This window comes from Chelmon rostratus, chromosome 9 (assembly GCF_017976325.1).
Source record: "Chelmon rostratus isolate fCheRos1 chromosome 9, fCheRos1.pri, whole genome shotgun sequence".
Lineage (NCBI taxonomy): Eukaryota > Metazoa > Chordata > Actinopteri > Chaetodontiformes > Chaetodontidae > Chelmon > Chelmon rostratus.
The window spans coordinates 6924744-6948654 of NC_055666.1; the positions used below are offsets into that span (position 1 = coordinate 6924744).

General features: G+C 40.9%; 1 protein-coding gene across 1 annotated transcript in view; it reads left to right on the forward strand.

The window, feature by feature from the left end:
- The window catches only part of aff2 (AF4/FMR2 family, member 2), a 94584-nt gene that overhangs the window by 47728 nt on the left and 22945 nt on the right, over window positions 1–23911 (forward strand). Inside the window, 2 exon segments of the mRNA XM_041944757.1 lie at window positions 46–100; window positions 9652–9689. Coding sequence (XP_041800691.1) covers window positions 46–100; window positions 9652–9689 — 93 coding nt within the window.

The following is a 23911-nucleotide window of genomic DNA, read 5'->3' on the forward strand; positions in this document are numbered from 1 at the left end:
GGAGGTCACGGCTGCAATAACAAGTGTCCCTTTGTCTCTGCACAGAATGTTGGAGGATGACCTGAAGATCAGCAGCGATGAGGAAGATGCCGAACAAAAGGTGAGCTCCCTCTGCAGTCCGTCCATTCGTTCATCTATGCAAATCATCCCTCGCTCCAGCTTTGTCTCCATCCGTCCTTCACTCATTCAGGCATTCACATACATTATATTCAACTCATCTTTGTGCATAGCGCGTTGTATTTACTGATGAATTTATCTGTCCAGAAATTAAGTTCAACCCATCTTCCTGAAAGCATCTATTCACAAGTCTCACCCGTCATCTCATTCAGTTGATCCACACATTCAACCACCTTCACACAGCTATTATATATATATCACCTCCATTAGGTATTAACCCTTTCAGTGCCAGCTCAAAACTGTGTTTTTCCTACTTCCATTTATCCAACTTTTCAGATCAAAGCTAACTGAAAAAAATATGTTATAAAAACCTTGTTAATTTGAAAAAAAGCCTTTTTTTGTATTACAATTCTAAATGTCTAATATGATAGCTCGAACAGTAATCCAAGTGATCAGTGAATTCAGGAAACTGTCAGCAACCGATGGGCTTACAACAGCATCATAACCAACAGATAACAACAGATTAACTCATCTTTTCTCAGGTCAAAATGTCATTTATGCTTTCATAGGGCTCAACAACACCGAGTACATGAAAAGTCAAATGCACCATAATCAATAAAAAACAGGCAACTCCTCCCATATTAAGGAGAAATCATTGCTGCACGCATGTGTATGTGTGTATGTGACAGTAGCGAGATTAACAGGAAGAAAGAGGAGAGAGGGAGACATGCACCAGCGGTCCCCGGATGGATGAACCCTCAGACCACCAGGGCACCTCATGCTATTAATTGACAGGTGGTGTGATACACCAGTCATGTCCTGTGCAGGCTTCACCTAAACACTAGGCAGAACACCAGCGCTCCGCTGTGACTGAAAGGGCTGACAGGTAAATATATGGAAAGAATAGTAATGGCACAAGCACATGCATAAAATCCTCCTTTTGCTTTTCTACATGGATGACACAAACGCTGTATCTCAGGTGATGAACAAGGGAGCACAGAAACCTGAGGAAGAGCCTTTGTGGTCAGTGTGCTGTCAAGTCCAATCAGATAAGAAGTTATCAAATCATTACAGTAACTAACCTGGTATCTCAACAGCAGCGACGAGCACAAAGTGCCTTAAAACTGCTTAAAAAGCAGCTGATGTCAGGAATGATGCGTCAGGTGATACACACCACGTGTCTGATTTCAGTCACAGAAGGATGATGCAGTTTCTGTGCAGCGTGCCGCCACATTCGGCTTCAATGAGTGTCCTTTTTTTAAGCTGTTCTTGGAGCTTTTCATCATATCACATGATTATCCACAGACGGAGTTTCCCCAGATGTCAAGGCACTTCAAGGACATCGTGTCCCTATTTGCTTAAACACTGGATTGACTCCATCTAATGATGAAGTTCATGTGCTATGATTGAAAGCACCAGAACAGCTACTAAATGGACGTTTCAGTCAAAAAGATCATTAAATTTGCAATTATTAATTCTTTCATTATTCTGTCATTAAATAGTGAAATAATGTTTGGATTTTAACACAGAATTGCAAAATTCAATTGAAAGAGGTTGAAACCTTTGTTGTTGTGTTTGCTAATGCGTCAGCCTTTATTTGTTTCCTGCTTTGACATTTACAGTCATTTAGTGATGGCTTTGATTCGACAACGTGTAAGCGGTGTGCCACGTATTAATTCCTTCAACCCACAGAGTAACAGATGGAGCTCTCAGACCTCTTCTCAGTTATTATTTTCATACTTTAACTTTTGTAGAGCATCATTTAAATGCAAATTGAATTCATCGAGTTGAAATAGCTTTTTAAAGTGATCAAATTATTAATTAATTCTTATTAAGCATGCTTAAAGTCTGGAGTTATTCAGGTGGCGCACTTGAAACAAACAAAAGAAAAAACATCTTGGTGATTTCAGGTCAAAATTTCACACTCTGAAAGGCCTTAGCTGCTGCATCACTGGTCTGATCCTGGCAAACGCTGGAGGGATCATGCCTCGGTTTTTTAAATCCATAAGAAGTGTTTCTGCACGTTGAGTCCAGGGTCCGCCGACTGCAGCGGGTATCGCTCAGGGCCACTTTGCATATGAGCGATGCAGTTGTCCTGCTCAGTTGTCTTGTTGTTCTGAATGAAAGTTGGCATGGTGGCCCTCTCTCCTCTAATCACCATCATCATGCACTAATGATGCCAGAGATGAGTTCAAAGCAGTCAGTGGGGGTCGTGCTGCTGCCCCCTCCCCTGCTGCGCACGCTGATATCAGCGCTCATCAAAGAGCGCATGAGATATTTTCTGTTAATGAAAGGATACCAATTCCTCGTATCCCCTTTTAACTGGCCTTCTGATTGTATAATTACCATGATGTTAGATATTATAATTATAGATGACAGCAGGTCATTTATAGTGGTTTTAGTTATTGTAATTATGCTGAAAGTAGAACTGTTAATTACAGATAGTGTGCATTCAGAATTGTAGCAAGTGGCTTCCTTAATCATAGGGGTTACATATGATTATTCTTAGTGTTAGGATGAATAGACAGGATGAGATGGGCTGCAATTAATTCTTATTCTTTGTCTCTTTATATCTCACTTTTGTGTTTGAAATGCAACTATCTCACCTTAAAGACGCTGTAAAACATGAAAGTACTTTTGATGACTCATCTTAACGCCCAATATAATGTGATTTGGAGCAACTAGCTACACCCACCCATCGTATCAAACTACACCTGACCATTAAGTAGTGGGTCATAGTCACTCGCAAAGCCGTGTCAGACTGCAGTAGGTGGTGTGTGCTGGATGTCAGCTGGTCAAATTTTTGTTTTTATTTCCAAATAATGGACGTCAATCTATCTCTCCATTCTCTCCTGATGCGGCAGCGTGGGTGAGGGAGGTGTGGGTGGAGGTAAAAAGTCCTCTACAGCTCTAGTTTTGCTCCGTTCACTCAACCATACTCACTTTAAAGCAGCCCAATCAAATGTAAAGGATTCATTCGGATCCCTTTCATAACTCTGCACCTCCCACATCATCTGTTTCACACACAAATGCATCACATTACAGAAGATAAGAAACTCTAGCTCCTGTCAGCTCTGTCTGACTTTAAAGGAAAACAAAGTACTCACCAATGTAACGTTTTCCTGCAGGATGACAGATTATTACTGACATTTCAGGTGTACTTATTTTTGGCTTTACCTTTAAACAAAGTGGCTACTACACGCTACAAAAAATAAGATAAGCTGCAATATGCTGTAATTTTCCTTTAAAGAATTAGTTGCACAGGCTTTGACGATGTTACCAAACTTGGCGTCCTCACACTGAAGAAAACATTACAAAGTAGGCTAGTTCCAGCACACACAGCCCCCACAAGACTACAAATTTGTAAGTAAAGTTTTAGCTAAGCTAAGTTTTAAGCTGAGCTGGAGAGCTAGACACAGATGTTCAACATCACTCTGCTACTCAATCCATGGGGTCAGCTTGTGGCAGCAAATCACATGTGATTGGATAAATCTATGTACACACCAGCATGTTCAAGACGACTCATCAAAAACGCTTAAATACTTTACAGAAACAAAAAAAATACTTTGATAAAAAAACAATCAAAAAACATTTTTTTACATGTACCTGGTATATAAGAGCGATAGCTGATAACAGAATAGATCCTAATAGAGGTAGTTGAACAGTTCACACAGGGATGCAGGATTAGTTAATTGTTTAATTCTTATTGTCATAATGGCAATGTTCCAACTTGTTGACGTAATGACGTCATGCCATTACACGCCGCAACAGCAAAGATGGCTGAAAGTGAAAGTGACATTGCTGCCGGCTCAGCTGTGGAGGAGGTAGTTCCAAAACGGCGAGAAGCTTCAGCGAAAGTGGTTTAGCTGCCAAAGATGAAATGTGCAACCAGCCATGGTAATATGGAAGAAGACTGTAAGAAGAAAAGGGGGCAGCACAGCAAACTTATTTCACCACCTCAAGCAGAAGCACCTGGTTAAATACGAGGAAGGCTCAACAGCTACTGTGAGCTCTAAACCAAGCAGACAAACTGCACTGGCTCATAGCATCGCCGAATCTTTGGCAAGAGCATCGTTATCACAGAAATACCCTGAAATATCGTATTATTCTTGGCCGAATCACCCACCCCTCTGTTGAACTAGTCTTCATAAGTGTCTACCACACATTCTGTCTCTGTATTTTTATCCTGTCGTGGATCTCTTTCTCTTTGGATGACTGTGCGGGACAGACTCGGAGAGTGATCAAAACAAACAGAGAGGAAAGTGAGAAAAGAAAGAAAAGAAAAAAGCGAATAAGTTAGTGAGACAGAGAGAGAGAGAGAGAGGGAGACATAGACAGATGCGACTGATAAAGATGCAGACAGGAGGCGAAGATAAAGAGGGGAAGACGGAAGGAAAACAAGAAGACAGCGAGAAACAAAGAGAATGAGAGCGATGGAGAGAGAAAAAGGCTGAGATGAATTCAGTGGCATTTTTCTGTGCATGCTGTTAACAGGCTTATAGCAAATGAGTGCATGGTGTATTATCAAGCTTTTATAGCCCGAAGTAAAACACAACACACGCGTGCACACACACACACACACACTCTTAATCAAATACACAGACGTGCATGTATTACACACATGCATCCATACACACGTAGAAGCACATACAATGGACTCATGCCGATTTATATTCACAAGCATTTACGCCGGCAAGCACATAAATAAAAACACATGCTGACAGTCTCTCTCTCTCTCACACACACACACACACACACAGACACACACTGTCATTAGTATGCTGTGGCACAGCGCTGTGAGGGCAGCAGAGGAGTATGATGAATATGTTTTTGGCACAGAGCAAAGAGACGGAGGAGAGGAGGGAATTGAGAGAAAGAGCAGAGGAAGGAGGGATGGAGGAGAGAGGGAAAAGAGGAGAGGAAATGAGAGATAGCAGGAAAGAGAGAGATGTTCCTAATGACTTTAGAAACTGACAGAAAAACAGCAACCCAATTACCGCTGCAGGACTTTCTTTTGTCTCTCTATCTCCCTGCAATTCTCTCTTTTCTCTCCGCGAGCCTGTGATGACAGATCACCTCGGTCAGAGCAAAGTCAAGCTTAAAAAGCTCTGTCTTTATATAAAAATACAGTTGCAGCTGGTAAAAATGTCCAGCACGCTGGGGATCGTGGTCATGCGCTGCGACGCGACGCTTCGCAGTGCGCGAGGTGAAAATATTTAGACAGGAAGTCTGAGGCGCTCCCACATGTGCAGCACACGTTATGTGACATGTAGCATTAAAGTTGAGAAAATGTCACAGCTCCTTGTGTAGCCGTCACACACATCTGTGGCTAGAACCAGTCCTATGGAAATAAACAGCCCAGGAAATCAGGTGGTAGGAAGCCATTGATCAGTCTGTGTAGTCAATACCAACTTTAAGCTAACTTCAGCTTGATGCAGATTCTGTTGTCCTTTGCTGCAGACACGTTGACTATAGTGGGAAAAGCACAGGCGCTATGAATGACATGGCTTCATTCTGACCAGGCGTCAGTGTAAATGACAGTGTGACAGACCCTGAAACCGAAGCAGCTCAGTGGAATTCAGCCATGATTGCTTTTATTATTTAAACCTGTGTTTTTCTTGTCAAAGTGCGAAACGTGTGTCCGCCAGTGACTGACAAACAAACTTGACCCCGCTGTCTGATCTGCTGCTTTTGATGGATTTAGCTGTTTGTCCGCCTTCCCCAACATTTCCCGACATCGCTACGTGCTGCTTTAATTATTCACTGGGAAGCGAAGCTACGATGTGATCAGTCAATCAATTACCTGCCGAGCTGAACCAGACAGATCCTGAAGCTTCTCATCTCGTTATCAAATCAGTTACTAGGTAACAGTTTAAACAATAGCCTCGCTCCCTCATTAAATATGTGGCATTTGCTGTGTGATATAGCGCCACTGCTCATTTTCCCTGACACTTTATGAGACTAATATTATATTTCATAAAAATGTAATAATCCCCTCCTGACAGGAGTGGGGAACCGCCACTGTAATAATCATTTTGACCACTAGTAGTGCTATAGAGCAATGTCTTCATGAGGGAAGTATTGTTGTTTTCACTCCACTACAGTTAACAGCTGTAGTTACTGGTTGCAAGTAAAAGATTTGAATATTTCTTCCACCACTACATGTAAGAGCATGCAGGCAACCCACTGATTGTGTCCCTCAGTTCCTCTGGTTGTAGTTATAATAATATATAGTTAGCTGACGGTGGTCAACCAGTGATGTAAACTATGCAGGAGCAGATTTTCCAAAATGTCAGAGTCCATTGTTTCCTGAGGGAGGAAACACTTTCAGCACGTTTGTTCGGCCTTCAGGATGCACACAGTGTGTTTTCCTGAGAGACAGTGAGTGGAAGCAGAGCTGTGTGCAGGATACATTTAAACATGTGGAATGTGCATCTGCTGGAAATGGTCTGGAGAGAGCGAGTCTGACTTCTCACCAGTTCAATGGCAACTTACCGCTAAGCATCTGAAGCATATAGTTATAGAGTGACCTCAAATCACAGTTTGGGTTGGTTTAAATGTGCAGTGACAATAAATGTTTTATAAATAAGGAAAAAGTGAAGCTCTGAGTTTTTGGAATAATTATACTTATTTCTTTGCTGTGGTGCTTTTCACACAGTTTGCTTCACTGTCTGGTTCTGCTAGGAGGCTGCTATGATGCTGGATATCTGTCTTATCTGTTGTATTTCATTACTGTGGAGCTAATGATAGGTCAAGCTTTGCGTCTCAGAACATAGCCCTGGTCGTGTCCAGTGGCAAGACCCCTGAAATACATACACAGTTTGATTAACTCTAACACAGCACAGTAGGTTGCACACAGTCTTCTGCAGGGAAGCAGCACAAGAACATTGAAAAAGAAAGCAAAGTGCAGAGGCCAATAACCGACCTTGAAACAGAGATAACTTGTAACAGATGGTCAGAGCAAACCATAGCACACAGTGTGTGAGGTATAGAAAGGCATCAATCAATAAGTTTGAAAGGTTACTGAGTAAATGGAGGGGGTGAGAGTTACTACATGGGCTTAAAGGAGGTGAGTAAATAAAGAAATCTCTTATCTTGGCTGAGATGTGAGGAAGGAAAACACTGGTTTATTTTGTGTGTAAGCTACTGCATGTGATTGGTATTACATGTGTCACACTAATGCATGAAACAGGGACGAGCGATTGTGTATCTAATCATGCATGAATATGTAATTTGGCTCTAAAAGATTAAAGATATGCCTTCAGTTGTAAAGACTAATATTATTTCTGTACACAGTGAACTAGCTGTGTTAAATCCAACTGGCAGCCGATGGAAAGATGCTAAAATTCGGGGATGTAGAGGCTCATTGTTTTGCACTAGTGAAAATCCAGTCGCTGCTGTATTTTCAGCAGTGCAACCTCTGCGCAAGAGTTGCATCAGAAATTCAGGATTTTGAACCCGGGGTTCAGGTGTTAGAAATGCTACATGAAGTCTCTCACGCAAAGTAAAGCGACACCGTATAGACAAGCGAAGAATTCATTGTTCAGTTGCCGTTCAAGATGGTGCGGGGGTGTTTAAAGCCTGGTTAAAACTGCATCACCAGGCCTGATGTGCAACACTGTGATGTCTTGCACCCGCATGAGAAAGAAGGGAGTGGGATTTCTCAAATAAACATAAATCATATACAGAGCCCTTTATGTCTCTGAAGCTTTAAGGTTTAAATTGTCTTGCTTTCGGTGAAACAGCGTGTCCTCTTTGTCAGGAACAATACTTACAGCCGGGTTATAACCGAAGAGATTGTGTGAATAAATACCGGTTGGATTGTTCTTTATTTAAATCCAAGTAAAGCCACCAGCTAGCTAAATATATTCACACATAGATCCTCTCCATGAGCCCTGCAAGTCTCCCAAAGCCAAAGATCTGAGGAGGTTTGTTGTTCTAGCCTGCAGCTACACATCGATCTATCAGAAACTTCACTGGTCCAGTTAATCACCTGATTCCTAGAGAGAGAGAGGGGGAGAGACAGCGAGCCAGAGGCGAGAAAAGCCTCTTTTTGTTTGAGTAATTTGTTTTAATTGCTGGGTTTCAGTGCTTGAAGATGAATTAATGGCTGATATTTTCAGAAATTGAGTTTACTGTTTTTGTTTTCTTATTGCAATTGATGTGGTCATGTACAAGATTGACTCGGAGTTGACAGAGGGAGGAAAAGAGGGGGAGAGGGGAGAGCGGAGGGAGGAAAGGCTTCGCTGGCAAACCTAATCACCCCATTCTTCCACTGAAAGGAGGGGAAGTATGAATAGAAATAAAGGAGTGAACAGAGGCTGGGGTGAAGGGAGAGGGCAGGGAGGAAGCAAAGGAAGGAGGAGATGAGAGAAGGGAAGATGAGGAGAAAACAGAGCCTTTTTTTCCTCGTTTTAATGACAAGAAAACCTCTTCTTCTCTTAGAGGAGGGGAGAAGAGAAAGAGGCCAGAAGAAAAGTGGGGGTCAGAAGGGTGGAGGTTTAAGTGGATGAAAGGGGAAAAGCTGGATGTAGTCTTCAGTTTGTATCAGTTAGTTCAGTCTATAATTTATTTTCTAGTCTTTATTCAATGGACTTTGTCAAGAAAATACTACATAAATACAGAATGTATTGTTTTACTATTATTATTGTTGTTGTAGTAGTTAGTCAGTCATTTAATGTGTCATGCCCACATGGACTTATAAGATCCCCCAAAATACTGTTACAATACATCATAAAAAAAATAGCAGTGGCCTTTACATGATTAAAAATACTGTTAAAATGTTTTATTCTATTATTTAAAAAAACAGGACTTTCTCTCAAAGGAGACTTTTCTTCTCAAATATGAAGACTTATTTAAAATTGTGACTTTTTTCTCTAAATACTATGACTTTATTCTTGGATTACTGATACTTTTTTCTTCAAAATATTTAATGTTTCCATGAAAAATTATAGGATTAAAAATTACACATAAATAACAGTGGCCCTAATGTACAGTAACACATCACATTTACCACTGATGAACACCAAAACTGATGAACACCAAGAAACCATGTCTGCAGTGTTAATAAATATTGAGAATATGAATATCATCAATAGAATATATTTTTTGCATTTTTTGTATTCATGTTATACCGTTTGCACAGATCCACAAAATGTTCTTTTGTCTCAGTGAATTTTGCTGCTACACACACACACACACACACACACATCCTGTTGTGTGTGTGCACAATTGAAGTAAATTGATTTGTTATTTATACAAATCAGTCAGTAATGTAATCTAATCAAATCTAAATGAATTTATCAGATTCATATGTTGATCCATTAATTGATACTGTGACCTGCCATAAAATTTAATACATTTAATTAGACAATTAGAGGATCAATAAAGGCAGATTTTTCAAATAGCCTCACATTTGCCACTTAACATGTGCATCCATGTTCAGCCTCCTTTAATTTTTTGTTCAGTCAAAGCAGTGATAAAGATCTGAATCTGAATATATGACTTACGGTTTCTATGTATGTGTGTTGACAGGTTTCTGACAAGCCCAAAGCCAGAGGCACGGCCCTGAGGTAAGACAAAGAGCCAGACTCTGCTGTAACATTGTGATTTATTTATCTGTGGTTCATATTTATTGTGGTACAACAAAATGGAGCAAAGTTAGTCACACTTTGTATACACCAGCTAGTTAGATCCGTTTTGTTCCGTGCTGTTTGGGTGAGAGGAACGTAATCAAGGCGTAGTCTGCATTAAGACAGTCAGCTAAAGCATCATCCCTCTATACTGTCTGGTGGTCTGTGCCAATGTCTTTGGCAGAGTATATCAAGTCAATGCAGTGTGTGCTAACTGTCAGCATCAACCAAACAACAAGCTATAAATAAATGCTTTTTACCCTGAAGACATACATTTGAGGCAATCGGTCAGTGTTGGATGATTCTCTGGCCTTTTTCTTTCTGTAGCTGTTGTTGTTGTTGAGGTCAAAGAGGTCACTGCGACTGTGGAACGTGCCAGAGCCAGCAACATAATACTCAGTGGGTGTGTACAGAGCTGTTATTTTACTAAACATCACCTTTAATCTTAAAGATGCAGAGGCTTGGCTCACTGGATGCTGTTTCGGTGTCTGAGTGTGGATCAAACATTCTTTCTAGCATTAGTGAGGTTTGAAGGTTATTGCAAATACAACCACTATCTGGAAGCGCAGTGGCTCTAATTCACTGAAGCATCTGTGATGGCAGGTGCCCACTTGATAACCCCAGTCGCCAGGCTGCACTCACACACTCAAGTCTGCACCGTTTGAAATTAGGCAGCAGATGTCCTCTATGCTCACTGTTTGCAGGTTAGTGCATAAATCTTTGCACATCTCAACAGGGCTTCTGCATGCTCACCTGGGATTATAGTTCAAAGGATGAAACATAAAATCCTGTGTATCATCATACATACTGTATATACATACATAATGATGCAACCTCACTGAGTAAGGTTTCCTTAGCGCCTTTTTTTTTTTTACTAGCTATTGTCTCATTGTGGCTTAACACAAACAAAAACATTCGACGTTCATCCAAACAGACAGCATACGGTGAACATATGGGTGAATATCAAGGTGGCGTGTTCTTGAAATAAAAAGCTTTACTCTGGCTGCAATATTGGATTTTTATTAAACTTGCCTGCAAGAACCTTCTTCTTGAGTGTTGCTTTGAGATAAATCATTTTACTTGTGTACAGTTTTAAGCCACTTTACATAAGTATTTCCATTTTTAGCTACTTTCTACTTCTACTATAATTCAGAGAGAAGTGTTTTTCAGTCTATTGTATTTATTTGGCAGCTTCAATTCAAGTAAGTTACCTTGCGGATTGAATTTTAATATGCAAAACGTGTCACCATATGAAGCATTTTTATGGATTGAACAGCCCAACATCATGTTAAACAGCTAAAATAAGCTCCACCTCTATCAGTTGCAAAGTTTGGCCATCCACAGCAAGGGCTGAAAGAGAGACAACAGAGGCGGGAGGTGGGCGCACGTACGGCCGGGTAAAGTTATTTTATTCTGGAATTCAAAAGACTTTGATGGTGAACGTAAAATATTTGACCACATCTGGCAGTCAGCGACAGAGCAGAAAATATTTAAGAACATCAGGATAAATGAAAGCATCGTTCACCTGCTTTTGTCATTTCAAAGTGGAATGTGAGGCAGAAGACCGTCCTTGTAAATCACCCCAGCGGGGGGGGGGCGGAGCTGCCGCCGTGCACGCTGCTTTCATCGTACCGGCTGCAGCGACTTCAGTTCATTACCTAGAAATCACATACTGTGATGTCAGGTTAGGTTTGGAAAAGGTTAAGAAAAATAATCAAATCTTGATGGCTCGGCCACCTTTGAAAAGCTAGAATTGCTTGTTTTATTGAGAGTCCATATTATTCAATGTTATTTTTCATACTGACGCCAGAATCTCATTTAAGCGAACAGGCTGAATCTTCAGCATCTAATTTAACAACACATGGAGTTCTCTCGCTGCTTCCAAATATAGACTACGATAAATCTCACAGACAATGTAGACGAACAATTATTTATTCAAACTTTTCCTGTCAGTTCTGAAAGTGGTTAAGTCAATTTCCATTTTCCACAGTTACATTCTGTGTGGGCCACACATTGTGGTACTTTATTGTCTTCCTGTAACATCTTGTGGGAACATGTCACCTAATTAATCATTGGAAAAAATGTTAGTTGCATTTGTAACATCGCAGAACATCGCAGAGAAATCATGTAAACAGCTGATTTTGGCACTGAGATCAATTTTTCATAAGTTGATCTTTTGCTTGGAATGTGTTGTAAAGCCCAGACTGGTGCATAAGAATATAAGAATCTTTTATAAATGAGGCTTGTTGTGTTCACAGTCTGAAGGCATTAGTATGCAAGTCTGGAGTGTGACTGTGTGTGTGTGTGTGTGTGTGTGTGTGTGTGTGAGAGAGAGAGAGAGAGGGAGAGAGAGAGAGAGTGTGTGTGTGCTGAGTGTCTGTGTGTGCCCCAGGCCATGTGTTACTCTGCTACCACTAATGAGCCCATTCACTCTGCAGCCCAATCTACTCAACACCACACACACACACACACACACACTCAAACACACACATGCACATGCACATGTCCACGGGGACGCTGGGACTAGAGATGCTGCCAGCGATCTACTGGCTATGTCCCCCATGGAGAGCAACACACACGTTCACACACACACACACACACACACACTCGCTCTCTCTCACCCACACTCCTCGCACCATCCATACAGACACACACACATTTAGAAAAAAAAATCCTCGCTCTGACAACCTCACCCACATAGCGATCGTTATCCTGCTGCCACAGACACACACACATACACACACGCACATTCAACCACCCACCCCATCCATCCCACCATAGTGTATATTCAACTGTATCATTTTTATATTTCTGCTCAGTAATCTGTAAAATCTCTGTGCGATATGCTTCCCTGTATTTTCCTCATTATATCCTACGCGCATCTTTTATCATGTAAACCCTGGTGAGGAAAACTGCCTGGAGTTATGTAGTTTCGTCTTTTTACTTTAATTATTTTAGCAGTAATAGCATTATTTATGGAAGTAGTAGCAGTGGAGTTGGTAATCATGGTGGGAGCAGTATCATCATAACATTATGACAGTAATTAATTAATTAATTCAAGCATGGTGAAATCAAAAGATATGGTAGTATAACCGAAATGAGATTATTGTGCTGGCATTCGTGATCAGTGATAAAAAACAGACCGCTGACACAGGTTGTCAAGTCAGTGTGTCCTCAGAATCTGGTCTGGGTCAAGAGGAAATGTTATGTGAAACTTTGCCTCCTAATTCCACTAATAGCTGCTCGGCTGTGTTCTAAAAGTGTTCGAGGTGAACATAAAGCACATTGTAGAGACAGCGCATGCAGATTGCATTCAAAGTCAAGGGAAAGACATGAGCGGATGCAAATAGACACAGATTCGCCCTGGGCAACACATACTGAGGTGAACATATGACTGTGTGAGTGCGCTCACATGGTCGGCGCATACGTTGCGAGCGAGCTAGCGTGACAGTTCACGCAATTTGTTCCATGGAATTATTTATACTACTGCATTGATAACAGAGACAGATAGAAGTTTACTTGCTAGTCAGTTATTTATGTAGAATAATTTAACTGCAGGAATGCTAACACACTGAAAAAGAAATCAATAGTCTCATTTTACATCTCCTGTGATGTAACTGTGCTTACAATTAAGATCAATAATGCATAGCAACATGTTGGCAGGTTAAAAAAACTGAGGTTAAGCAGCGCGGATGCACCCTGCCAGTCAGGGGCATCAAGTGTGACGCGAGTTCAAATGCGATGCACCTCTTCAAACACTGTCACTGCTGCCGCTGCCAGGGAGCATTACAATACATATGTAGAAATGGAAACCTATTACAGCCTTCCCCACAGTACTGCCTGAGGCAAGCACACACACACACAAGCACAACCACAAATGCACACTTTGCTCAACGCTGGAAACCATCCACAACGGTGCTCGAGAGAAGGTGAAAAAGTTTTATTTTTCAGACTTAATATTCGTAATTTATGACACACAAGCAACCATCTATTAATTAATGCACAGTATGATTTTACCCAGTGCATGAGATACAACCTTCCTTTATGTTTAACCTAACTAATTACACAATATCTTCAGTGCTGTTCACAAGTCGATTTTTTCAGTGTGATTAGGGGATGAGATGATACAAAGACCACCATGCAAAGACAACGCATACGTGAGTCTACCTCTGCATTGAGTTGTCCTGAATAACGACCATACTTCCCAAGACTGTCTTTCAGCATTTCATTGCAAGGCACCAGAGATGACATGACAAGTCATTCTGTCATTAAAGCTCTCTGCAGTACCATTAAGGGAGTCACAAAATGCTCCAGCAGCTGCAGCCCTGCAACACACATTTCTCACCAATGTTCTCTTCCAATTAACAGATTCATGCATGAAAATTAATTAAAAAAATTTAGCTCCAAAACATAAAAATATGAACACATTAAGTTAGTGTCACATATAGAGCACATAAAATAAAATAACACAGTTGCTATACTACATTCCCTTTTGTTTCACAGTCCTTGGAAGAACATAATAATAATTATAATATATTTATATATATATATATATATCAAAAATTGGGGGAAAAAAAAAACCACTGCATGCATTAAACTGTACCTTTCAAAATAAAGTTTTTGCTAAATCCTCAGAGGGATTTATAATGCCCTGTTTATAAGCTAATGCAATAACATGCACACTACAAATAAACACATGCATACATTAGAATATAATTATAGACGGATGTGTGAATGGTATTCCTCTACCTCTGCCACAATTATGCACCAGTGCCTTGTTGGTGGGTCAAATAGCTGTATATATTTGGCAGACTGCGATAAGGTACCTGCAATAACTTCATAAATCCTCTCCACATATCACATGTTTACATGCAGCCCCGAGCCAGATAACACAAGCACACATGCGAGTATGCATGCGAACACATGCAGACACACACGGCGGAGGGTTCACACACATGAGCGTGTGAGTGATTGAGAGAGAGACAGAGAGATTGTAAAGCCAGCTGTGCAGAGGGAAGCCCTGCCAAGTGGAGGGCAGAACCAGTGAGCTGAAGGCAGATGATAAGATGACAGATGAACTGAGCCCAGATGGCCTCCACATCTTCGCTTCACAGTCCCGTAATACCCTTATAATTCTACATATTTTCACTCAGTTCTTCAGTCATTTTAAGAACCTATATTTGCCTGTTTCTTCAGCACGTTCCTCCTGCATCACACTCTGTTACATCTTGTCTCTCCTGGTTGCAGTTCATCTGAGCCATGGCCTGTCTGGCTCCACGCCATCCACTCCATTGTTTTCAGAGGCTGATCAATTCATTTTTCCAGCAGAGGGGAGGGGAGGAGAGAAAGAAAGCTGTAACTGTCTATTGTCTGTTGATTGTCCTCCTTGTGTTCAATTCCTGCTGGTTAATTAATGGTGACACAGTCCAAACTGAGCCGTGCCGTGTCAAACAGACCCGGGTATAAAAGAGCACATGGAGGAAAATATAATGATAATAATGCTAATATCTGCTTCTTTTCTAAAATCATATATGAGGAACGGGACAGTACATAATGTAGAAATAATTAGTAGGTATTCTGACAACATTGCATACCACCTAAATTCAATGAGTCAATACATTTTTACACTACATTACCATTGATATCTGCAAACATTAGTATCACTGAGAGAATAATCAGGCATTCATATATGCAGGGCTGTAGCCAGGATTTTAGATTAACTAAGGTCACAAATTCCCCTAACACATCCCCACCCACCTCATCCATTCGTGACTAGCCACCAACTAGAGTATTTACAGAAACCACAAGTGCATGGTTTAAATGTAGATTGTATGTCTGACATTACCAAATGCTTTTATTTTATTTAGTTTTTTGTCTAAAACTGACGATTTATTACAAATCTAAAATGTCGAAATATTTCTGTAGACTGTAAACCCCTTCTGCCATAAAACTCCCCAAACATCAGAAAATGAAATCATAATCATTACCAAACCGACAGATGCTTTTATTATTACTACCAGTACTAGTACCATGGTGTTCTGCGTGTGGTTTGTCCAAGTGGTGTTGCCGTACCACAGTAGAAGTCGTTGCTTGACTGCTGTGGTTACAATCAGAGATTTCTGTTCTGTTTATGGTTGGGGTTATAGCAGTACTATGTTATTCCTTAGTTATTCCTTCTGCCATTATACAATGAAACAAGAGAAGCTGAAAAAAAATCCAACACAGCAATATAACAAAGTACACTTTTTAGACGTTAATGAAAATTCTAAAGAAAAAAGTTCATCCCATGTGTTTGTGAATTTCTAAATATTTTAGATTGATTGATTTTTCATATCGTGAAGTGATTTGGCACTCCTCGACGTTGACACCACGGCTACAGCCTTGCTGTAAACCCACTACCCTGTGGGTTATGCTACTATTGTTTTTTGGGTCGATGTAGCATAATATATAATCAAAAATCCAGACGTGTAAAATGTACAGGTTTTCACTCTCCTTATAATGTATTTCTGAAGACCTTGGGTGGAACGTTAATGGAATTTTAATCAGCAGAGATATTCTCAAAGAAAACCAGCAGGGAAGGTGCAGGTCGAGGTTTTCTTAAGGGAGGCAAGAGCCTTCAGGACACAATCAATAAATACAGGTGGAAGACAGGAAATTTGCTCGTGTCAAGGCTGAAGATGCAAAGCATCTTTTCAAAGAGGGAAAATGGACCTGACATCCTGTCTCAGGTGACCAAACAGTCAGCTGAAGTCTTGAGAGAGGAGCAAAGTGGAGGGCGAAAAGCAGCCGTGACCTGCTACCACATCCTGTGAGATGAAGAGCAAGTCGGTGTCGTGACGAACTGGCAGCAGCTCTCACGTCATGTTTGGTGCAAAAGACTAAGAAGCAGAACTGTTGAAACCTTACAAGTGGCGTAGTATTTTCCTACATATAAACTAGGTATATATTTAAATACAGTCATCAACACACAGGATTGTAACCTGCTAGGACTGACAGGTCTTTTCCCACAATGCACAAACTAACACTCGACAGCTCAACAGCTGATTTTAATGTTGGTAATGGATAGTATATACTTGAATTATCTAAAATATATATGGCTGACCTTAAATTCAAATAAAGAACGGTGTTCTTGGTACATGAACTTACACAGTGTTAGCTCATTCAGCTCAGTTCAATTCAGCTGACCTGTTGTTAAAATCTGTGCTAACTCGTAATCTCCTGAAACAATAATCTCAGTTGCTTCGTTGAGTTGCTATTGGCCTGTTAGCAGACTTGTGAAGCCACATATCAATCACTTTTTTGTTGCTTATAATGTATCATCAGGCGTTCAGACTGAGAACAGATGGAAGAAACATGATCCAGGAAGTCCAGTCAGAGTAACAGATCACTGCACAGTGATTCATGATGTTGTGAGACGGGATTTTATGGACGGATCACTGCAGAGACATCATTTTATCCTCTGCTGTAACGATCACACCGCTCATGTTGCATGTGTCTGATTTGCCAAGAAAGCGATGTTGCATTGCCTTGCGGCCAGAGTTTGCACCCCTGCCGCATCGACGCAGTTGCCTCTTTGAAATGAACGACAGCGCCTACTTTTTCCACCCGGCAGTGTCGTCCGTCTGAACCCAGCCTCAGAGCGGTGACAAATTGTTTCAGTGACCCCGAGTTGGAAACCATCTACTTTACTTTCAGGCCATTCCCTTTTACTGAAACATGAGCGAAGTGACCCGCATCCACACGGCAGTAACTCTCAGGTGCACTGTAAAAAGTGACTTGACCTTGTCGATGGTGCCAACAATGAACACCGGCAGATTTGTAGGTCGCTGTGTACCCCGAGTGTGGCAGCTTGCTCAGCCACAGCCTGTAAGTATGTGGGTGTCGTGTGGATCTCGCGAGGCCCGCTGGACGTATCACACCAACAGATCATTTTGTCAAGGCTGTGAGGCTTTCATTTCCCCTGTTGTGCTTGTGATTTTATCACACAAATAAACAGACAGACACCAAAGCCTTTGCTGGAGCCTGAAGATCTGACAAAGGCTATTTTGTAAGTCTTATCTGTGTTACTTATGCAACATTGACACAGGCATACACACAGAAAACAGAGAGTGAAGGCTGTGCATCCGAAATAAGCAGGAGACCTGTATTGATGTATAAGATATAGACGAGACAGAAAGACACCTGTATGAAACACTGAGGAGGAAATTGTTTTTAGTATAGTGTTTACATACTGTTTGTGTTCTGATTTCCTTAGTTCTTTATGTTCTGCGTTGGTACATGGAGCTGAAGAGAGATTATAAATGCATGAGGAAACAAATTCTATAAACAATATGTGGCTGATAATCAGTCAATGAGGAGTCAATGAGAACTGAATAAAAGATGTTAAAATACCTTTTAACAAATGAGTGAGACTTTGCTCTGTGTAAGAACTGCAGTATAATGATACAATAACTCATTACAAGGAAACTACATTTAAAATAGTGACTGGGTGTCCATCAAGGCGTCCATCCATTTGAACAGTTTCACTCCTGGGTGAAGTTTATATGTCTTCAGCAGAACTTCACTGAGACGCATCTAGTATGTCCAGTAAAAAAGTCTGCACCAGCTGGCGCTGCATTTTAATTTGGCACCAACCACGGTGTTGGATTATTTTCGACGGCTGATGGCTGATTCCTGAGAAGGGAAAAAATAAAAAGGAGGAAAGTGAGCCAGATGTAATGCTTTCACTCACACACTCATCTCCTTTCATCTTGTTCCTCCAGCACACACTGTTTATGTTGCCAGAATAAAATAGGCTAGAGAGCACTCAACTGAAAATCCCATTGAGAGCAAAAGACACTCCCGCTTTCCTTTAACTTCACATGGTGCTATTTAAACAAAAATACAAACATATCAGTGTGGGAAATACAGACTCATCTCATGCTTCCAGGCAATTTTATTTTTTGGCAAATGAAAGGATGATATGAAATGGCATAAAAAGAGTACCGTCAAATGTATTAAATGTGGCTTGCACGATTTTGTATAGCATGTACAGCCCATTGGAGAGTTTCTCTCATCGAGGAAAAGAGGCATTTCATGCTGTAAACATCCAGTAATAAGACAGCAAATACAACCTGACATGCAGCAGACTGAAATCATTCATTCTGCTATGAAGGGCTTCAGGCTCATGGGCTCATACAGGACGAAGCTCAGCAATCCCAGAAATCCTTTCTTATCCAGCATTTCCAGCTCTAATGACAAGTGAGATCGGCACACTCGGCTGATGTTTGTTCCCACCTTGATTTCTTGCCAAGTCTTGTACCGACAATGTAGGAGAGCCCACCAGGGGAAGTGATTTGTTTCCCGGAGTCAAAATGTAGGCACTCAGCAAACAATGAGGTGCTTTGGATGAAAAGCATCCACCAAACGGTATTATTTTTTTGTGGCACAATGAGAAGCAGTTGGACTGTATCCGTCATGCATAGACTGGCTGCACATTCATTCCCAATCAATGTGTCTTTAGACGAGGAGGATCCCGCAGAATTAATTTTCTCCACGAAGAACAAGTGCTGCATTTTGTTGCATTTGAATGTTTATGTCTGTTTGAGTTGTAGCTCAAAGCTGAGCTGGTATTCTTTTCCGCCAGGATTCAGTGCTTCACCAGACTGTTATGCTGGTTGGCCTTGCAACAGCATTTGTACCTTTATGTTGGGAAATTAAATAGTAACTCTGTGTTACGGCCAAGATCCACGTTTCCTAGCAATCTTCTGGAAGTAACTAAGTGATCTGGTAATGACAGCAGGTAAAAAACAGACAAAGCTCGAAGGAGCTCAGTGTGTCCATGTCTAAGTGAAGCCATTTGGAGGTATAGAAGGTGGCATCCTGGTGTAACCAACTTCCCACTCAAATGTCCTGCAAATTTTAACCAAATTTCTAGAAAATCAGCAAAATTACAAATGAATGTGTGTTTCCATTCTCTTAAATAAATATTAGACCTGTTCATTCTGCTAATTCTTCAGTCTGGTGCTATTCAACCACAGCAGGAGGAGAGGGCGCGACAGGATGGCGTCAATAAATGTGAGCCCGTCAAACCTCAAAGGATCAAAACAAATGTAGACAGCGTGATCTTTTTATTCTCTTCAGTGGACATTAAAGCTGTGTGCCTCCACGCCTCTCCATTGCACTTTGTTGTATTTTATTTTATTCAGTCCAGTGTAAAAACTTCTCTGATTGTTTTTGTTTGTTTTTTTCCACTCAGGTTTTTTTAATGGGCAAATTTAAAAAGCATATAAAAACAGGTGGATGGAAACGCTCACTGACTGCTGCTGTTCTCTACAACAACAACTCAAACTTAACATTTTGGCTCCGGCAGACCATTCAAAAAGCTGTCAGTTAAAGAGATGAATAGTAAAAATATTGTGCCGCAGTCTGGTCAGCATCTTCTCTTGGATTTGAATCACGAATAGTAATGAGTCTCTTCTACAGCAGCGAGCTGCAGCTGACTCACAGGACTCTTGGCTCTCTTTAGTTACACATCAAAAGACTCTTTAAAGGCAGTGAGGGACACGATAAACAGACAGGGACACAAGTCCAGGAAATGTCTCTTATCGCCATCTGTCTGGCATCGCTACCTCAGTCTTCCAGTAATCCATGTATGAACATGCTGTTCACTATAAAAACTGAAACAATGTTTGACAGTCCTGATCCAAGAAATGTCACATCTCAGCGATTTTAACATATAATTTGTCAGATCGCATCTTGTTTGCTCTTCAGGCAGCGATAGAAGCTGAGGAGCACAACACGTACATCAGAGCCCAGCAGAAAATAGATATTATATGTTTGAATTAATCGCCGATGTAGCAATTGAAACACCCAGGATTTTACTGTACAGAGCACTACATGAACCTCCTCCAACTGAGTGTGTAACACATGCATGATATCGGGCCCCCAGCGGCTGAGTGTCTTTTCTGTGTGATGTAGTGACACGTGGAGTGAACAACAGTGGGATTTCAGAAACATGCCATTTTTTTACTTGTAATTTTTGTTAGTTTTGTGTACAATATCTGCCCATGGCATTACGTTATATTTATAGCGGCACTAATCAATATCTGCACACAAAACAGTGAGTAGCTGGGGAACGTCGTGGAGCATTTAGCAGCTAAAGAGCCAGATCTTTCTCTCGGGAGCTGGTGGAGACCAAAACAGAGCCAAAAGGAGCGTGAATATTGGACTTCCATTCATCAGCTGACACATGATTCAAAATTAATGGCAATGTTATTTTGTGTCTGCTGGATGTGTAAGTTGGTTTGGTTGGGTTTGCTGACATGCAAAATGTGCTAAGGCCTGGTTAAGGTTAAGCAACTAAAACACAAAGGGAACATTAATTCCTTAATTGACACTGAGCTGTGACTGTATTTAAAAAGGTTTTGCTCACACTGTTTATTGGCTGTGCAAACAGTATTTGATGTGGTAGGTGTTTCTCTCACAGCCATGTCTTCAGTAATATGCTGCCATTTTCTGTCTGTATGTGCTTGGCCTCATCAGTAATTTCCCCAGGTTATTGAGAAATAATGTGGATGAAAGAAACTCAAATTATGCTGCTTAGAGAGAAAGCTGAGTATAGTGAGCAATAACTTAGTTAATGGGAATCCCATCTCTGATTACATTTCTCGTTCTATTGTGATGCCCATTTACCAGCCTGCACCAGCAGTGAACAGCAAAGTGAAAACTCAGACAGACAGCATCTCTGTAGCTACTTGCATTGTTGAGTGAAATCCAAATTTAACTAGCCTTCTTATATTGTTCAAAACAGCGTCTGAAGCCGCTTAATGCGTTTTTCCAAACACACAACTGGCAGCGGTTGCATAGAGGAGGGTCTGCATGAGGAAGAATGAAATACACGTGCACACAAACACACACGTGCGCAAACATGTATACAGGGAGTTTAACTCGATGCTTTGCCAATATTGTTTCAACTGTGATGCTAATAGAGCAAACAGGGGGGGAAATTTAATTGAAATTGAAAGAGAGAGGGAGAGGGAGAGACAAAGAGAAGAGATGAGTAATGATAGAAGAAGAAAAACAGGGCAGAGACTGCATTCATACAGTATCTGTCACTGTGTGTGTGTGTGTGTGTGTGTGTGTGTGTGTGTGTGTGTGTGCGTTGCCTGCGGAACAGTTGATGGATTTGCTGCTTGACTGCTCACACAGATTGGTGCCTGCTGTGATGGCAGCCCTGAACCGAAATTACGTGCACACAAGCATGCACACACGCGCGCGTGCACGCACACACACACACACAAAGGGAAGTACACGTAATTGCAATTTCTGTGTGTGCAAGTGCATTTGTGTGTATTCTTAAGTCGGGACGAGCGGGTGTGTTGCCTCTAGGAGGCCATTTCAAAGCGCTGTGGAAGGATGGATGAACACAAGGCCAAGCAAGGCACCAGAGAGGATGAGACAACTGAACAGGTTCAAAACGCTGTGTTTATGCATTTATTAGTAGCCATTTATTATATTCTGTGTCAGATGCTTCATTTTTATTGAATCAGTGGCAGGGTGGCTGGCTTCCCAATTACTATCCTTTTTTAAAATTGGCGAAATCGGACAAAACACAGCAGAACAGATAAGCAGAGATGAATTTATACAGCTTACAAAGATTTCTGTTTCACGTTACACTCTGATGATACATTCTGCTAATTGAGGCAGTTGGAGTAGATTATGAATTATCTTAACAACAGCGTATGGAACTTCTCTCTCCCCATACCTCTAAATCAAGTCCAAGGATGGGATTAATGTGCTGTCTTGAAATTTGCGGTGAAGATGTGTTTTGTTCCAGTGGGTGAGTGTAGAGGAGATTTCTCAGCAGGAAGGGGAGGTTGTGCCAACAAGGGGAGAGCAGCCTCAGACTACATAAAATATCGCAAAATCTGTTATTGTAAAGTTTGCACCAGTGAAACAGCTGTACTGCACTGAGACTGGACTCCATTAGCATGGCTCTCCACCAAACGTACGCCATAAACAAATCATTAATACTCGTCCAGTCCCTTGCTGACCACTTTATGGGAATGGCAAACAAACAATTCAGCTCACTTACAACTTCAAACTAGACTGGTAAGAACACGAAAGTCACGGGACAAAGTAGGGGCAAGAGAGAAAGCCATGTCCCAGCAGGTGTCTCAGACTGACTGACACTGATTTAGACAGCTGGCATGATGATGGGCTCGGGAACACTTCATAAAACTGTTGTCGGTATTTATTTACATTTTAAACAGCTTCGTAACTTTTTGGAATTGGGTCAGTTAAAAGTATAGCTTTTTAAAATGTATTTTACTCAATTTTTTTGTCTTCTTTTATCTTGTTTCATTTTTATATATGACTCAATGATCTTTTCCCTTTGCTTTTGACTCTGGAGTGCTTGTAACAAGCGAATTTGCTTGGTGTGGGATCAGTAAAGTTTTTCTTATCTTACAAGTTTAAATTATAAGTTGTTTATTTCAAGGACTATCCAACAGGCTGTCAAAAACTCAGGAAATTAGAATGGTTTTGAAGCTGCTGTAATATTTGAGATTTGTATTTTTTTTGTGAAAAATCCACATAAGATAATGTATCTGATTCACTAAAATAGAGTGTAGAAAGTACAGTGTAGAGATATAAGACACATTTACCATTTTATTCATTACAAAGGTGAAATAATGGAATTGAGTCCATTTGGCAGTAAAGAGTAAAATTTTCATCCTAGCTCAACAGTGTGATTAACATGAAATGACTTAACGTTGGCCTTGGGTTTTCTAAGACAGGAAGTGCAACATATCTAGACCTGCTGAGATATTCTGAGAGTAAAAGACGTTTATTGTCTTCTGTAGTGAATTTGATCATTATTAAAGATTAAGCAAAACATCATCTGCATAAAATGGAAACTTGTGTTCTGAATTTGCAGTGAGTTCCTTTTCTTTCAGTTCTACCAGATACAGCTGAGAGGTGGTCCACGTGAACTGTCAAATAGCAAGGGGGGGAGTGCAAAACTTTGTGGACCCCTAATAGTGAAACTATATCTGTCTTTGCTTTGTTGTCCACAGTGTGAAATGTTGTCCCTGGATGGTTTTGTTACAGTGGATTCAGAAGGAAATTCTTCTTTGATTTTCCAACTGTTGGAATGACTAGTTTAACGTACAACCACATAA